We start from the raw sequence: 14,831 nt of genomic DNA on the forward strand, positions 1-14,831 counted from the left end.
AAAAAAACTGCATCGACTTACGCCAGCTGCTTATCCTTTTCGTGACCCCACGGATTTGGACAAAGTGTCGATCTGTTCCTCTTCTTGACGGATAGGGCGCCTACTTGACAAAATCAGCATCTTAGTCAACGGAGCAGAACACCCTTTTATGTTGAACCGGTATATATTAACCTATATAGTACGAGCCCTACATAGCTTCCTACCTCGACACCCGGCTGGCAATCTGCCTGTCCACCCGCCTACCTAGCTGCCTACCTACCTCTCGACACCTACCTCCTACCTACATCGACGCCTAGATACGTATTTACCTACCTCTGTATTTGACGCCTGTACTGACGCTGCTACAGACTCCTAAGCGACGGAAATCAATGCCCGAATCGAAACCAAATAAGCACCAAATCGTCATATAATACCAAATCGTCATATAATACCAAATCGTCAACTAGTTGTACTAAATCTACGCCCAAGTCGAAGCCTGACGTGACGGTGCACCAAATCCACGTCGAATTAGCATGTAGGCAGCGCGCGGAGGTAGGCAAGCAGGCAGTCAGGCATGCGCAGGAAGGCAGTCAGGCGCGGAGGCCTCTTAGTCCTTAATACCAACGGAAACAAATAAATAGCTAGTGAGGCCGATGAGTCGAGTTGGCCATATCTCCTTCCTCTGCTTGAATTGAGAAAGCCCAGCTCTTAAGGTAATATCTTAATCATAATAAAGATGCTGGCGGTATCTTTGGTAATTTATTTTTTATAATGTTGCGCATGGAACCGTAACCCTATGATCATACATTCAGCGCGAGTATCGTGGTTCGAACGTCCCCAGTGATGGGATACCCTATTCGATCCCGCACATTGTGGCCAAAACACTAATACAAGACATGCGGCTGAAGGATGTTCAAGATCTGCAGTGCGGCTCAAGCTGCTTCAGCACGTGCATGAGCGATAAGGGATAACCGATAAGCGATAAGCGAGATCGCGATGACGTAACGACGCAGGTACAACTATACCCTGCAGGCATGGCATGGAAACCCCGGTTCTACTGTTACACCAACAGTCCAATGATACAAACCGATTCGTGTTTATCAGAGAACCGTACCATTACCATTTGGGTAATACAAGTTCTTCTACTGTTTGCACGGTTTACATGCTATGTAATGTTAATAATCGCTTTGACATGATCTCGCCAATCAGAATATTGGGTGTCGCCAAGAGTTAATGGTTCCGAGTGATATATGGTGATCAGCCCCTGGATATATCCGGATATGGTTTGGGCCGGTTTGGGTTCAAGCCCGTCCCAGCCAACTATCTCACTATCATTAATATCTAAACCGGTTTACACCGCTAGATTGATACGCCGTTGGATTCACTGGTTCTACATGTAGTTTCAAGACATTGACCTAGTTCGTTTGGCAGCTACCGCGCCGCTTGATGTTTCAACAGAAATCCTGCGCATTAACGGTTCGTAGATATCGGTCCAGGTCAAGGATGACCTCTTCAGTTCTTAGTTACTGTAAGAGTTGCATAAATATCAATGGGCCTCATGTTTAGTTCTATTTCCCAGGTCTATTCTAACGCATTGAATACATCATCATTCATTGACAGAACATAAGAAACATTACATAAGGTGACTGCAAACTTGCTAAAAACGCTAACCGATAGAAAAAGACAAAACAGCCAAATAGCTTTACCGATACATGCAACAAATATTCGACACGGTAAACGAATGTTTCTCAATAAAACAGTTGTAGTTTCTCGCCTGTGGACAAATTAGGAGATGTAGGCAGAATGCTACAGGTAGAGAGAAACATGACGGATAACGCAGATTATCGGAACACTGCGCGCCACGTATAGAGCCAAGTACTATCTATAATCTAGCTATCCCATCCCCATCTTGTAAAATGCAATATAACCTACCAATCCAATTACTATCAGTAATAATTCGGCTGGAGTGGAGGGCAGCCCTAGAGATACAAAACGGAGATTGAACCATCAGTGGAATGCTGAACTTACTACTAGGATAGTCAAATAATTGGGATAAGACATGGGCACTAAAGCGCACCAAACGACGTGAATACATTATAAATGTCCTCGTAACGCCCTTTTTGAGCAGCGTTTAGGGCAGATACCCCCTCTATCTCTGCACGAGCCGCGTTGATGTCTGCGTTGTGTTCGATCAGTAGTCGCTTCGCTATTGCCAGATGACCATTTTCAGCAGCCTCTTGCAAGGCTGTTCGACCCATGAACTTATTGGCCGGTGCATTGACATCCGCATTGTGTTCCAGCAGGAGGTCCACGACTCCCAGATGGCCGCCCTGCGCAGCAGCTTGCAAAGCAGTTCGCCCATTGTCCTTGGCGGGGGTTGCATTAACATCTGCACCGCGCTCCAGTAGCAGATTCACTATTGCCAAATGACAGTTTCCAGCCGCCGCCTGCAAAGCAGTCCGCCCACTATGCTCGGCGGGAGTTGCATTTACATCTGCACCGCGCGCCAGTAGTAGCTCCACGACTGCGAGATGGCCGCCTTCTGCCGCAGCCTGCAAAGCAGTTCGTCCCCGAATCTTTGCGGGAGCTGCATTGACATCTGCACTGCGCTCCAGTAGCCGCTCCACTATTGCTAAATGACCACTTGCCGCCGCCGCTTGCAAGGCTGTTCGACCGCCGGAATCAGAAGCCGGTGCGTTGACGTCTGCATTGCGGTCGAGTAGTAGGTCCACAACTTTGAGTACTCGGTCCACGTCTTCTGGATAGCCACCGCCAGCAGCTGCTTGTAGTGCGGTTCTTCCATTATCCTTGGCGGGGGCTGCATTTACATCTGCACTGCGCTCCAATAGCCGCTCCACTACTGCTAAATGACCACCTTCAGCCGCCGCTTGCAAGGCTGTTCTACCGTCAGAGTCAGAGGCCGGTGCGTCGACATCTGCATTGCGCTCGAGTAGCCAATTCGTTGCTGCTAAATGGCCACCGCCAGCCGCCGCCTGCAATGCTGTTCGACCGCCGTAGCCAGAACCCGCTGCATTGATATCTGAGTCGAGCGCGAGTAGGCGGTCCAGGACTTGTAGATTTCCACCCGCAGCAGCTGCTTGCAACGCAGTTCGTCCAAAGGACATGGAGGCGCTCCCCCCGACAGGTGCGTTACGCTCGATTAGTCCGTTCACCACAGCTAGATGGCCGCCTTGCGCAGCTGCAATCAACGCTGAGCCCAGATCCCACTCTTCTGGATTTAAACTGCCATTCACGAGGATGCGCTCGAGTAGTCGGTCCACTACCGCTAGATGGCCGCCTTTTGCAGCTGCTGCTAATGCGGATAGCCCACCGTCGGGAGAAAACGTAGGTGTTGGAATGATTTTCGCGTTGTGCCCAAGTAATAGGTCTACCACCTTGAGATCACCGTATTCAGCGGCTGCTTGCAATGCTGTTCGCCCCGAATATCCCCATGCTGGCTTGTTAACTTGAGCCCCGGCCTTGATCAACATCTCCACGACTTGAAGGTGGCCTCCCCCTGCCGCTGCCTGCAGGGCCGAACGCCAGGATTGCCCATAGTGTCCTGTGTTAACATTGGCTTCCTTTTTTTCGACGAGATATCTAACCATGGAAAGATGACCCCTTTCTGCTGCCGCTTGTAGTGCTGTTCGGACTGAGATTGCAGCAATTGCCATAGGAATATTTCCCGTTCCCAGAAACTCCTCAACGACGCCACGATAATCTCCCTTAGCCCCGCTCCCCGGTCGTGGCCCTTTTACTACTTCTGTCGATTTCGGACTGCTATTAACGTAGCTCGTAAAGCTATCAGTGATCCACTCGTGCCGCAACCATTCATCTCGGTGGTTGAACCTGGTTAACAGCAGAGCCTTGTTATAACGGCCAAACACACAGCCGTCAACTTTGGCACCGTCTTCCAATAAATCCTCTACAATTATCTGGTGATTATTCCACGCGGCTAGAATCAAACATGTTTGTCGATATTGATCTGCTGACTCGGGCATACTGTGCTTTGCTAGTTCTCTCGTGAGGTGTCGGTCACCGATCTCCACGGCCTTAAATAGTAGCATCGGTTGTTGCGTTGTCTGGAACTGGCGGTACTCAGGTGGAAAATACCAGAAAAGCTGGGTCAAGAAGTGGTAAATGGTGGGGCCGTCTCTTGCGGATGCTATGACCAACGAATTACTTTCTGGATGTTGTAGGCTTGGGCTAAAGTCCAACAATGCTTCAAGCACTGAGACATATCCACATTTGGTTGCTTCCTTCATAATCGCCACTCTTTCCGCCTCATCCTGAGAATCCATAAGCCTCCTTAAGGGTTTCAACTCCTCCCACGTCAAACAATGGGGATCTGCCAAATCGCCCTTTTTCTCAAAGTTGATAAATTTCTCTAGTAAAATGGTAGCTTTCTCGGAATCTTTAGGATCCAGGTATTTATTGGCGTTACCAATCAGCGCATCGATTATAGGAGTATCTTCAAGCTCCCATTCTTTTACAGGAGCGGGTGAGGGAAGTGAGTTTAAGGTATTGAGGTCAATATCCCTCAACCATTGCAAGAATAAAGCCTTTGAGTGGTTGGGTCGTTTAAGATGGTTTCCTTCCGCCGGATCGAGAAAAGACGCTAATCTTGTGATGAATCGTCGCGCCATACACGCGACATCAGGTTCGTCAACTTTCATATGCGATGTTGGAGAATCGTCAAGTATTGTAAGTAATACTGAATTGTCGCGTTTTATGGTAGTCAAGGAATGTTGGGGTGCCGAGTAAGCACTGAGTAGGTTCAGGATATGTGAAGCAGTGAGATCCCACTTATTATCAAGACGAGACTTTCTGAGGGCGCGTTCAATACGAAAATGCGCCTCGCGTGCTCTTTCGTGATGGCTTTGTGGCGGTAGAAGTTTGTGATCCCCGAAATGAGTAATCAAAACTATAGCAAGAGGAATTAGATAGTGCCCTTACTGTTGTATATAACAATTAACAAGTAAATGAACGGTTCCAGAAGGGAAAATAGCGGGGGAAAGGTAGTGGAAGGATTAGAGCTATCTGAATCCTCCCAAAGGGGGAAACGATATAGTAGTATATTGGGGGGGAATATTATCCGTAAATTGAACTACTATGAGATACATTCGCCACAGAGCGCCAACGAACACATCTATTTGGAATATTTTCGAATTACACCCGAATGCGGCCTCTGCGACACCTGTTGTCGCTTCTCAATCACTCTTTACAGTGCATTTTGTGTGCTCAACCCAATTGTCGGACCTGGGAGCATAAAACGAAATAAATCAAACTTACGCATATGGATTTCTTCCCGGGTTCCAAGACCAGTCTCGCTTATTAATCCCGCAAGCTGCGATGTCGCGCCATGGTGCAGCCCCTGTAGCTTCCACTGATCGAGATTTCGCCCTGCTGGCCCGGTGGTTTCGCTGACGAAAGTTAAAAGTTCTGAAAGAAACGTCGAGAATATTTGCTGGGCAAACAGTTTCTTTACTGACTCGCTTGGATGTATGGCCACATGTGGGTCTTCCCCAGTTCTAGATGTACCAATGATGCGGTGTATCGGGATCGGGGAAGCTGCGTCCCTAGAAATATCTTGAGGATGTTTCCTTACTACTTCTATATCGTGCCTGCCCATCCATAGCCCGAATGCCCTTCGATGCACAGCAAGACTCGGCCATGGAAGGACTTGTGCTATTCTTTGGATATCATCTAAATCCTTTCCATCAGGTGAAATATATCCTTTATTGTAGAAGCTTTCCTCTTCGACAGAGTGCAGTTTCCATAACGAGAGAACAGCGGAAATCTCCTCTCTCATATCGTCGCTCATTCTCCACTGTTCCACAAGGCTTGGCCTTGTAAACTGAAATGGCAAGTAGGTATAATGGTGAGACGTGGTTGCAGGTGGAGCAGATGAGGTAGGAAGCGGAGGGGAGGTGGAAGCATGAGAAGAGCGTGGGGGATGTTCCTCCTTCAATGCGAGCGCTGCCAATGTAAACCGGAACTCCAGGGATTCGCTTGCACTTTTTCGTAGTTTCATGTTCTTCGTTTGGTGGACGTAGTTGAGAGTTTGTTCCATTGAAGCGCAAAGGGCATTTGCAACGTCCTGGACATCTGCAGGCCAACCCGAGAGACGACCCAGACGCTTGCGCGTCAACACCACACTATGTGCAAAGCTATCACGCTGTTCCGCCGGAATACTATAGGGAATTTCGGAAATGACCTTCCAACCAAGGCAATCGCTCACTTTACGAGCCATACAGTCCAGCTCGTAGCCTTTCACAGCTCTTGAGACGATAGGCTCCTTTGACATCCGCCGGCGGGCAAAAGACCTTAGGGCAGTCACAAAGGCAGTAGCTGCTAGCTGCGCAATGGTAGCTGCCCAATTCATCCCTCTTAGGCCTATGAATTGCGTAACAAAGCCGACTATGCTGGCACACGTGGATACCAGGACCCAGAACCGTAGCTTAGACTGGCCTCTAGGATGGCAACGATGGGACGTTCTGATTTTCTGCTGGCCTTGATGCCCAAAGATCAGATAGGGGGAAAACTCTTGATCATTTACGGTCCCTCCCATTTGTATCCATGCCACCTTACAGTTGGAGGTTTTGTCCTTGAGAACCCAGGTTTCCTCCGTGGAGGCAGAGTCGACGACGTAGGAACAGACAAGCATGCCCAGACTGAGACATACAGTTCCAAATATCGTACATGGAAAGGATTGCGGAGATGGACTTACGCCGTCTTTCAAAAATCGAGTCTTTAAGCGCGGATGATAGGAAATCAAGTAGTCAAAAATGAGTACTGCGAGCTGGGCTGCGACTGCAAGAGCGGCCATTGACCACTTCTCGCGGTCACCGATAAGCCTCCCTCTTGCATTAAGGGAGATATTTGGTGGATTGTCCTCGTTACTTATTTCTTGTGGATCAGCTAGTTCCCCAGCGAGACGGAGGAGTGGACGCATCTCGATATCAATATTGTCGTGCCATTCGTGACCTCGATCACTCGGCTGTTCGGGAGCTGGTTCCGCTCTTCGGCGTTCGAAAAATGCATTACTATCGCTCAAGATATCGATTTTTGAGGTAAGGTCTAATTCCGCAGTGCCTCCTGCTTCAGGGCTATCCAATACGGTTGGCACGCTTGGCGATGAGGTGTCTTGTGGCTGTGTTCCCGGTGGTGTCTGTGGTGGTGTTCCCTGTAGCGTCTGTAGTGGTATTCCCGGTGGTGTCTGCGGTGGAGTCTGTGGTGGCGGGTCGGAGGCAACGGTGCTTGGTGATGCGGTGCCCGAAGCGATAGTATCCGGACTATATATGAACTGGAAAATCGACGGTTTACCCAGCACCCGAACGACGGCTTGGCCATTCCACATCTCGCCCACATCTGGCGAATTTGACGACATCAACTCAAGCTCTGCTTGAGCTAGACCTTCCTTTGCCCGTCCAACGAGTGCCTTTAGCCATGGATGCCCCGCTACCCTGATCGCGCTCACGACACCGGTAATGACACCTAAAGGAGCCATGGCGAAAAGAACGTTGTCCGCCCAGCCAGAGGACTCGCTCATGAACTGCTTAACTACCTGTTCTCCAAATAAGGCAAGAACCGGCGCGAGGTCACTGAATAGGTTGTTCGTAAAGTCGTCGCCGCTATCAGCGGCGCGTGCAACGGGTATGGATGAGAGGAGGAAGACCGGTACCGCAATCGTTGCAAACATGTTCCCTCTTGAAGTGTATTGCAATGAGGACTGAGATGTAGGGCGTGTAGACGCGGGCTTTTCGATCAAGTCTATGCGATATTGTAGATCTTCGTCAGGATGGTGGTAAAGTCTGAACATGTCAAATGAAGGCTTACATTGCTTTGAGTTAATAAGACCATCCCTGCTGTCGATAAGACATTCCTTGGCAACTGTCCGCCCCCCTTGGCCATGGATGCCGGTTCTCCCATTTATAAGCGCGTTACGTCCTCCGGAGATCATACCAGGCGGGGGTAGTTTATTCGCCGCGTTTCGAGGTCCACCCGGATCATGTCCTAGATGTTCAGTGTTCATATGGTGAGTTACGCAGTTCTATTACAGACGCGTGACGGCTACCGGCTCGAAGCACCAGCGCCTATGGGCCGAGGGAAAGTACCTTGAACACCGTAATTTTCATTCTTCAAAGTCATCCCCGATTCTCCCCCAACCTTCGAATAAGTATCATCAGGATCCATGTATCCTATCGAGACGTGAGTAAAGGCTAAGAAGCTCACGTGTACAAGAGTTAATACAAACCTGCCATGGCTGCTTCGGAGTATTTACTTCCTTCCTTCTGCTGAAGGATCGTTAAGTCGAGTGATGTTCAGCCGTGAGTCGTTGTTGTTATTACGAATGTTTTCAATTTCTGCGTAGCTGGAAATAATTGATAAAACAATGCAGTGTTACCGTGTGATTGAGTTGCAAAGAAGTATACGTGGAAGGAAGCAGCACTCGAAAACACAGGAGACAGGAGAGAAGTGAGGAAGCCAAGAAGTAGATTCCATGCACAGGATCGCCCGATAAATAGACATTTTAAAATATGATCAGGGTTACCCGCGCGGGTATCTACTCTAGTCGCGACGCGCCCTTCCGAATAGGTTCGGCCAATAGTGAGTTCTCGCCACAGAGCTGAATGCAACGGGCGGGGAGTTGTTCGTTCCCGGGATGTCATGCTGCAGGTGGTCGGCGGCACCTTACAGGGATCCAGGAAGGCTGAGGCTCCAATGAGATCAACGGTTTAGCGACGGGTCCGTTTGGAACCTGAACGTTGTGCGGAACGGTTTCTCGAGCTGCAAGCTTTTCGTTACACGGATACCTTTGACCATCTCCTCGATTTGAAGGCTTTCTGAAGGCCATCGTTACGCGAAATCTTTTTGAGATAAATTCTGTTCCCTTTCTGGGCTCTACCGGCATTGAAGACAGGTTTCTGCAAAACCTTGATAACCGCTGGTTGGGGTAGCTGCAAATGCAACTCCAATTGGTGCGAATCCTTATGAAGTAACTCCGCTAGAGGGTCCTTCAACACCAAGCTTTAATTGGGCCCAGTTCCACAGTTCCCGCCTATTACTGCGCTCCGGCCCCAGTCTTCTTTATCGTTACGCGAAGTGTTGAACTCAAGCGATACGAGTCGGGATACCAACCATCACCTAGCAGACAGGTTCCCTAGGATGCGCATGATGATTCTGATGAAGTATTAGTAGGAAAAGAATATGTTTCTTTCAAACAACAAGTACAAGGCACTTTGTGGGCGGGTAAAGGGGGTCAGACCTTATGCATGCGCGAAGGGGGCGGTAACAAACAGCTGCCAGTTGGTTTTGAATGCTCTGCATGATTCTAATGGAACTGTAGTCTTTGTTCGAGTCTTGAAGAGAAGAGAAGATCCTGTCTCCTTTCCTCCCAGTTTATCCTCCTCGCGTAGTGCCACCTAATTATACAAAGTGACATCATCCCGTCGCTTAAGATACGTTGCCACCACCTCCCCACACAACATCTAGCTTTAAGAAGGCTCCGATACCATGGAAGTGGGCAAGTGAGTAGGGAAGGCGGGGATTGCAACCAGCCCACCCCACCAAAGATTGGGGAGAGCTTAAATACTGGAAAGCGCACCGATACAATTGTAGGGACCGGGGCATAGGGGGAAAAATTAAAAAATGATCATATCAACCGAACTCAGGCAGGTCTCCAAAATCCATTATACACTTATGTAAGACCGTGGGGAGTAAATACCAGTGCGCCCACATACTGGCCTGATCCAGTGTACCGGGTGTTGAGGGTAAGTGCTAGTACTGTTCAGATGTAACAACAGAGCCGCGTTCTTCGATTAATACACGTCGCTTCTCAGCGTCACTCTCCGCGCTGATTAATAATCAGCTCATATATCTCTCTCTGCGTTCACATAAGCGGCTCTTGCATGGTTGGTGATACAGAATGTTCCAGGTGTTTAAACTACAGCTGCCGATGGATAAAAAAATATATATATATCCCTCCGAACGAAATGTGAACCACAGTATAGAAACATTACGTTTCGCTATACACCGGCTAAATAAGCAATGAAAACCCACAAGAAGTAAACACTGCATGTTTGGCTAGCTACGGGGGAGGCGAACATCTACGGAGAGATGTGGGTAACTTGATTAAGAAGGAGTGGGAGTATGAGCACCTATGGGAAGTGATAACCAACTTGGACGTCTATGGGGGAGGTGGAAATCTACTAAAGAGGTGGGTACCTCTGGGAGAAAGTATTGAGAGGGTGGAGGCTGGATAAATGCATGTACTAGATGTAGGTAATCAAGTTGATTGTAGTATTCTCATAATAGTAGACACGAGTATGTTGTGGCTAGAGGCGTGGCTGAGATAGGAGGCTAAGCGAGAGGCTAGGTGTGGAGTACGTTGGGAATTCTAATAAGTCGAGATAGGCACTCCTCTCTTGATCAACCACCAATGATAGAAGTATTCACAGTTCTGCAGATACTTCATTAATATAATTACATCAACTCCCAAGCAGAAGCAGTACCCCGCGCTGGCGAGATGGCACCCGCGCTGGCGAGGTGGCACTCCCCTGTTCAAGGAGGCCGATAGCTCTTACGCGTAACTGTAGCCTAATTAGATTCCCGAATTCTCGGTGACATCTTCTCTCATTGATCAGTTTCCACTTTCAAGGTATTTCCGCACTACTCGTTGATCTGTTGGTTCACAATGGTGAGTTCGGGGTGGATTGAAGGAGGAGAGTGCGCAGTGTGGCTGATCGGGGATAATAGAAAGTAGAGAAGGCGCGCTGTCTGACAGTAAGGTCGACGTCGGTTGGTGTCGGACCGTAGCAAATGAATTAAAATCGGAGCGTAGTAAGTGGGTCGGTCGAGTGATATTCTATGATCCGGACTGAGGTTATGTAACCAATGATTGATTGATTGATAATTCATTAAGGTTGCGCAACCAAAATAAGAAGGTTTCGCGACAAAAATAGGAGGGTCGCGCTGCCGGTTGTTGGTATTATCTCCTCTGCATGTCGGGGGTTTAAGGTCGGGGTCGGACCGAGTGATTGTCTAGCGACATTCGCCACCAGCCTACGTCCGTACAAACATCCGATCATGAGCAATCACTCGTCTTCCCAATCTAACCGTCTGCACCTCATATCACCACGATCGACAGCACAGAAGCCGACAAGACAGCACCTCTTGACACCGCTCACAGCATTCCAAGCACAGATAAAAGCAGAAACCGTCGCGCATAGTCGAAAATCACGATAAAACAGATTGGCGTAAACATCTTTCTGGGCCGGTAACACCGCGCTCTACGTATTTATCAACACCGAGCTATCCCATACAGAAGCAAACCTGCTAGATGGTTAAATAGATTGTCTTAACCGATGTATATATTCAATACAGTATTAATAAAAACTTTATTTCCGAAATTTACTATGGCGAATAAGTGTAAAAATATACCTACTTGTATCTGGCCATCATTCTCATCCAACGAATAAAGATAATTAAGCCTTATTTTACAAAAATACGTTATATAAGCCTAATAAGGACTGTAAAAAGACATAAGGCCGAAATGTCAAAAAAAGGCTAATATCATACTTATATAAGCCTAACATAAGGCTCAAAAACCCATTCTGGCGTTAGAGTGGACCGGCGCGCAAAATGCTGTCCCCCCCCAGAAAAAGCACATTGTTTGTGGCTTTACTAGCAGATCCTGCATGTTATCTCTCTTGTAATAATAGATCTCCCATACAAATTCAATTCCTGTATTATAGGGGGGGCAGCATTGCCGGAGTATGGGATAAAACCTGTATTCGCGTGCCAAGCCTCACCACCCCCGTTTTTAATTCCCAACACCAAAGCCAAGAGACGCATCGAGCGCGGAGAGTAGGTGTGGGAGGGCAGCATTTGCATAAATTTGCATATACTTATACTCGCATCACACTTGGTAGAACACTAACCGCAGTTTGAACAGAAAACCTTGCACGTCGTATAACCAATAAGAATTTCAAGAGCTTCTGTCCAGATGGCCGGCTATAACGAAAACCCGCTAAATCTCGAGTTATTCGGGGGGTTGCCAAGGCAAAGGGCTGAGGATCTTCACCTTTAGAGGAAGCGATCTTCAAGAAAACAGCCCTCTTTTACAGGATCTAAACTAAATGTAGTTTAGCAGGTGGCTTTGTCAACCCCCCGAATAACTCGAGATTTTGCGGTATTCCATGACTTGGTTAATCTCATATATGCATATACAAGTGGCGTAGGGTGGTGAGTTCTCTAAGTACCCCGCTTCAAGTACTACCTACCCCGCGGGTATGGGAGTGTCTCGACGTCGGGGTCAGCGTCAGATGGGTTTACTGCTGGGTCGGAAAGAGTGTCTAGCTCCCCCTCATCGTCGGTAGGAGGATACATGGATGGGTCAGAGGACATCTCATCGTCATTTTTGGTGCCGTAGGGGTTTTCGTTGGACTGATGTGTAGACATTATGGAGTGGATTGGGTCGAATTAAATGAACTGTTTTTCTTCCAATTGTTCGTTAGGTCAAAGAGCTTCCAGATATAGGGGAAGTGGAGAATAACAGGCGGGGTTTATATACTCTGACGAAAAAAGAGCCCTTCCTGTGATTATCACTCAAACATCCTCAGGAAACAGATGTGGATGGGTGCTGCGCCGCGAGATTATGGTAGGAGAGCTATCCAGCTTGGTAACCTATATCTCGATCTCTCCTTGTGTCACAGGCCTTCCTCTCAATGCGAAATATTGCGCATTGTGGCGTCGCATGGTGTGGAAAGTTATTGCATCCCACCCACACAACAGCATGCCAAATCGACGATGGGTTTGTAAGCTGCGCAGTAATGGACCAAGCTGAAATTAGTTTCAACCAAACACCAATATATACACATAGAACAAATCTTGCAAAGTCAAGGAGGAGAAGCAAATAAGCAAATGGAGATACGCGTTCGGGTATCTTAAATTATAGTTTCAGCGAGATTGCTTAATGACGCTATCTGAGTTGTCTAGAGAGGCAACAGTCCGATGATATAAACCTTGTGCTATTGCACTCGGCTGGGCCTAATATTATGCAAACAGCTGTAGATATCACCATACACAATTCCGACTTGTAATTGACCTTTACTTCTGAACGTTTCCCGAAATGTGCTGGGTCTGGATACCACCTTGATCTGGTTGTCAAGCAGGAATTGGCCCCATATGCAGGCCCTGTCCAGTTCGAAAACGTTATGAAATCTATCATGTACTGGATTGCACAAGTCGGTAACAGAAAGGCTTGGAGAGGACTAGGTGCACGTGGTGAGGGAGCTTGGCCGCATAGTAATTGTTTCGGAGCGATATTAAGACCTCATGGTCATATGAGTATGACATATGACCTTTTGAATGCCGTGCTTAAGAATATGTCCTTAAGAACATTGAATACCAATACTTGGAACGATTAGTTACAAGTATTCCTCATACAATGCAGGCCAAGGTCCCCATAATGCGTGCAGGGCGCTCTTCGCTATTTCCATTTAGTATTAACACCTCTCACGCTAGTTGGCGAAACGGCTCTCAATATCTGTGGTTTGCTAACATCTCCCGCTCACACCTCTCCAATAATTCCAGCAAGACCCGGCCCCTGCGGTGGTACAGTTGTGGTGGGTTTTGCTGTGATATATTGGTCAGGGTGGGGATGTTACTCCACAGTGTAGTCTTTAATTGTTGAGGTGTTTGAACTGGATTGAGCCTGCATACGTTGCAACGCCCGATCACTCGCAATTAAGGGTCCGTTTTCAGCGGACAACGCGAGCAAACAGGTCATTGGGGCGGGGTTTTACCCTTTAAACGTCATTTTAGGCTATTACCGAACGATCCCCAAATCTCGGAGTGCTGGCCCTCATATCTGTAAGATGTACGACGAGTTCTGTTATCCTCCAAAATATCCTGAGAGGAGGGTACTGATTCAGCAGACATCGAAAATATAATATCCAAAGTGTCCTTTAGATGGGATATCAATTCTCTGGGCCAAATAGAGACGTCGCTTATCCGGGGAGATTTCTCAGTGGACTGGTCCACTGAGAGATCTCACCCACCTGTCATGACAATTCAGAGGAATCGTGACTTCCGCAGTAGACTGACAATCCGGAGGGATCCGACATTTCGGTGATTTTTTCCCTATGTCCTTCTTTGTTGTAGACCTCGGGAGGTGCTTATCCACTGATGATGAGTAACTACTGAGCAGTCAAGGTCTGCATCAAAGAAGGTGCATACAGAATATAATCCATTTTAAGGTTTCCTTCCCAGTGCAGTTACGCGGTTACTCAAAGATTGTCGTAGTAAAGTACCTCGTAGAGAAAAGTGCTCTCCAAACTCACACTTCAATTGCCTATATCCCTTTGGCAGAAGGAAGCATTGGCCTTATTCACTCTTTGGATCCAGTTCAGGCCCACTTTGCGCCCCCACTTTGCGAAATAATACATATGTAATCTCGCTGAACTTTCAGTCAAACCGGCAAGTCGCAATCCTGGTAAACGTATCAGTCCGCTGGGAGAGATTCTCCAATGGATTAGCCTATTGACTGATCCCCCTGGATCGACAGGCGACCTGTGAATATCGACCAAAACAACATTCGGTGGCAGGGCAGCATCCGCGAGCGGGATAGAATAAATACAATGCCGACCACTGGGAGACGCAATTGACTAAGGGATGGCTTAATTTCTGAGAGATGATTGCTGAACGGCACAACGTGCCTTAACCTGGTAACGACGAATTAATTGAAATCCCCCGATCGCATAGGCTGGACGTAGCCTGCTAGGTGAGCGCCCGGAGCATGTGAGGTCACATACGCGCAGAACCTCAAGCCCCCAGACACGTCCCATTAA

General features: G+C 48.0%; 2 protein-coding genes across 2 annotated transcripts; both read right to left on the reverse strand.

Moving 5' to 3' along the window:
* Window positions 1-2,045: 2,045 nt before the first annotated feature.
* H6S33_008225 (uncharacterized protein) lies at window positions 2,046-8,243 on the reverse strand (the record flags this gene model as incomplete). Its single annotated transcript, XM_044839588.1, has 4 exons — window positions 2,046-4,903; window positions 5,272-7,995; window positions 8,097-8,180; window positions 8,237-8,243. The coding sequence occupies 4 exons, from the start codon at window positions 8,241-8,243 to the stop codon at window positions 2,046-2,048; spliced, it is 5,673 nt and encodes a 1,890-aa protein (XP_044688416.1).
* A 4,012-nt stretch (window positions 8,244-12,255) lies between these two features.
* H6S33_008226 (uncharacterized protein) lies at window positions 12,256-12,441 on the reverse strand (the record flags this gene model as incomplete). The annotated part of the gene is made up of 1 exon (XM_044839589.1): window positions 12,256-12,441. The coding sequence occupies one exon, from the start codon at window positions 12,439-12,441 to the stop codon at window positions 12,256-12,258; it is 186 nt and encodes a 61-aa protein (XP_044688417.1).
* Between the last annotated feature and the right edge of the window lie 2,390 nt (window positions 12,442-14,831).

Source organism: Morchella sextelata, assembly GCF_020137385.1.
Source record: "Morchella sextelata strain SCLS chromosome Unknown scls_25, whole genome shotgun sequence".
In the NCBI taxonomy this organism is placed as follows: Eukaryota; Fungi; Ascomycota; class Pezizomycetes; order Pezizales; family Morchellaceae; genus Morchella; species Morchella sextelata.